The sequence below is a fragment of the Marmota marmota genome, unplaced genomic scaffold, assembly GCF_001458135.2.
Source record: "Marmota marmota marmota unplaced genomic scaffold, marMar, whole genome shotgun sequence".
Classification (NCBI taxonomy): Eukaryota; Metazoa; Chordata; class Mammalia; order Rodentia; family Sciuridae; genus Marmota; species Marmota marmota.
The window spans coordinates 31,063,337-31,066,968 of record NW_026000229.1 but is presented as its reverse complement, the minus strand read 5'-3'; the positions used below and the strand labels follow the sequence as shown (position 1 = coordinate 31,066,968).

The window sequence follows — 3,632 nt, the reverse complement described above, 5'->3', positions numbered from 1 at the left end:
AAAAAAAAAGAGACTCCTGACTTTGAACTTGGGATCCTCCTGCTTCAGCATTCCCAAGCTGCTGGGATCACAGGCATGTGCTTCTGTGCCTGGCCACTATGTACATCCGTTTTAGGAGAGAGAGAAATCCCTATAGTGGCAAAGGTAAGTATTATGGTTTGTACCTGGAATGTCCCTCAAAGGTTTATATGTTGAAGTTTGGTCTTAAATGCAGCAATGTTCAGAGACACAGTTTTTAGGAAATCATTGAGGGATCTAACCTCATCAATGGATTAATCCAGTGAGGGATTCATAGCTGAATGGACTACTGGGAAGTTGTGCAAATTGTAGAAGGTAGAACCTAGTTAGAGAAAGAGTGGGTCCTAGGAAGTTTGTGCTTTTGCGGGGGGCTGTGGGGGGCACCATATCTTGTACCCAGCCCCTTCCATTCTCTTTGCTTCCTGGAAGCCATGTGATGAGCTCCTTTGCTCTGCCACACCCTTCTGTTATGTTCTGCCTCACCACAGGCCCAGAAATAATGGAGCCAGCCCATCATGAACTAAAATCTCTGAAACCATGAACCAAGTTGTTTTTATCAGGTATTTTGTCATAGCAACAAAAACCTAACACAGTAGAAAATAGAATTATTTATAAAGTATTGAATTGCATTTTTAAAAATTTTTGTATTGGGGATAGAACCCAGGGTGCTTAACCCATGAGCCATAGCCCTTTTTATTTTATTTTTTTTTATTTTGAGACAGGGCCTCACCAAGTTGCTTAGTGCCTTACCAAGTTGCTGAGACCGGCCTCCAATTCGCAAATCTCTTGCCTTGGCCTCACAAGCTGCTGGGATTACTGGCATGGGCCATTGCACCCAGCATAATAACTATATTCTGATAGAGAGCATAAAATAAACTATGGAACATGTGTAGTTCTTTGCTACAGTATCTTGAATTTAAGGTATATGTTCATGTTAAGCTATTATTTCCATTATTATGTCCTATTAAATGCTTACTGGCTCAAACTCTTGTTAACTTTTCCCGTTGGATTATGTCCTTTTTACAATCTAAAATAACCTGTGATGAAAAGTGATAATAATAAATAAACACAATATCCCAACTAAGAGATGAAATTGCAGAACATCATCTTGGTGCTAGATATTTGAGTCAATTTGTGTGTGTGTAAAACACTGAAGTAGGTGCTTTGAAGAATTCATAAAAGTATATGACTCTCTTTAATCTGAAAGATAAAAATGCATATACGAGAGAAGGTTTCGCAATGGGAATATGTGGCTAGGTGATTAATGAATGAGATAGTGTTATCACAGATAAGATAGGATGAAAGTCAGTCCTGGTTGTAAGTAAGTGTCATGAATAAAATAAGATTAAAGTAAGATTTTGAACTGGTACCATGAAAAGGAGGTTATTACAATCATTACATTTTAGGATAAGTGAGGACTCAATTTGTCTGTCAAGTGAACTTTATTAGAAAACTATTAAAGTACTTCTGCAAAAGAGTGAATAAACTAAGAGGAAGACACCATATTCATAAACCAAGGTTCTGATACAAGAGATGGGTGAAGGGAAGTCCCAGTGTGACAAAATCAACAAGACTGGAGAGTCACTAGCACAGATTGGACAAGAGAACAGAGGCATAAAAGGAGGCTTTAAGGGAAAAATGGAACTTTGAAGAATTCATAGAAGGCTATGACTCTCAATCTGAAAGATAAAACACATATACATGAGAATTTTATACAAGAATATATGCCTAAGTGACTAATGAATGGGATAATGTTAAATAACATATATGATAGGGTAGAAATCACTGCTGTTTGATGTGTTGGGGATTTGATGTGAAACAAGTTTGAGGTATTGGGTCCACTGTAGCATTAAAAAAAAAAAAAAGGAATAGGTAAATTATATACACCTGGCAAACAAAAACAAATGGATAAAAGAGGCAATTATTAACTTAAGGAAGCAAGTGTAAAAAGATAGTCATATCACCTTGTCTTAGTAGTGACTGATATTTCTGTAGTTATGGTAAAGTACATACCAACTGCAGACTTATCCAAATGTCATTACAGAACTATTGACAGAATGGGCATGTGTGGGGAGGGATGTTAGAGATCTAAATCCTCAACTACCTCAGAAGATCATTTCTATGCTATTTAAAAATATAGCAACACATAATCTAGAAACAGGGAGGTAAATTTCAGTAGCAAGAACCAAAAAAGTTGGGAGAATTGCTCTTAAGCAGTGAGACATGGGGTAACAGTTGTTCAGGGCTAGGGCAAGGATAGCTGATTTTTATTGTAGGTTTTGAAAAAGCATTATATAAAGAAAGTTTTTGCTTAAAAAATAATAGAATGAATAGAAAAATCAAGACAAAGTAATAATATACAGGAGTCTGATGGACTGGACAATATCACTGTAATTCATTCATAGAACAAATTCATCACTCATAATTCTGGGGCAGGCACTAAGATAGACACCAGAAATATAGCGGTGAATGAAGACATAAAGTCTCTGCTTTTATGAAGTTCACATGTACTATAGCAAATAGACAGTGACCAAGAAAAAAGATTTTTAAAAAATAGTACAAATTATAGCAATAAGTAGTGTAAATAGGAAAAAAAAAAAAAAAAGAAGACTGATAAAAGTGGTGGTGAGGGAAAGTAAGGGCAGCTACTTTAGTTTCTCAGGGATGGCCTCTGAGGTAACTTTACATTTGAAAGATATGATGCAGAACATCAGGTAGCTGACTGGTATAAGTTGGGGAGTTCTCAAGGTACAGACTATTTAGAGGAAGACAGAATATTGCATAGCCTCCTTCAGAGGAATTCCAAGATTTAAGAGAAGCCAGTTAAGGTGGGGCCTGTAAGAAAAGGCACAACAAGCAAGAAAACTTCAACAGTACTTCACCATTTTTAGTTGTCATTTCTCTAAAACTGCCCTGTAGTTACATTTATTTTTGGAATTAAAATGCGTATCAATTTAGTCTCCAGGTTTTTGCATCAGCTCCAGAGATAACTGGAGATTCTTGCATCCCAGAAAAATCTGTATACAATTATCTAGAAAATTACTCATCTGTCCTCACTGTAAATTCCACCACCTTAGCCCAGGATCTTAGCCCTCAAGTCACTGGGCTCACGTCGGTGTTTTTTGTTTTTGTTTTTTTTTGGTTCTGGGGATTGAGTGCTTGCTGTATCACTGATTCCAGCCCTTTTCATTTTTTGAGACAGGGTTTTGCTAAATTGCTGAGGCTGGCCTTGAACTTGCCATCTTCTGGCTCGGCCTCCCCAAACAGTGGGGTTACAGACCCTGTCCGACCTCGGTGTTTCCAAGGTCATTGTAACCACAGAAAGATAACAGTGGAAGGGCTGAGTTGTCCTTGCGGTTATCCTTGAAGACCCTCCCGGGTCGCTCCTTTAAGTGTAAACAACATACAGTCTTGCATTCCGTAAGGAATTCTGCATGCTGTGCTGGTCACAGCCTGCCGCGCGGTGGTGAGGTGATTCCGTCCCCCAGGGGGCCCTGAAGTCTGAAGCGGGGAATAATGGCCGCGGGCGAAGCTGCCCCAGGTATGTCAGCCCTGGGGTAGGGTCCGGGTCTAGCGGATGTACTAAAAAAAAAAAAAAAAAAAAAAAAAAAAAA

The 3,632-nt window shown here is 38.5% G+C and overlaps 1 protein-coding gene across 1 annotated transcript in view; it reads left to right on the top strand.

The window, feature by feature from the left end:
- Nucleotides 1-3,409: 3,409 nt before the first annotated feature.
- The window catches only part of Dut (deoxyuridine triphosphatase), an 11,045-nt gene continuing 10,822 nt past the window's right edge, over nt 3,410-3,632 (top strand). Inside the window, exon 1 of the mRNA XM_015480690.2 lies at nt 3,410-3,559. Coding sequence (XP_015336176.1) covers nt 3,535-3,559 — 25 coding nt within the window. The 5' untranslated portion in view covers nt 3,410-3,534. The remainder of the gene's footprint in view (nt 3,560-3,632) is intronic.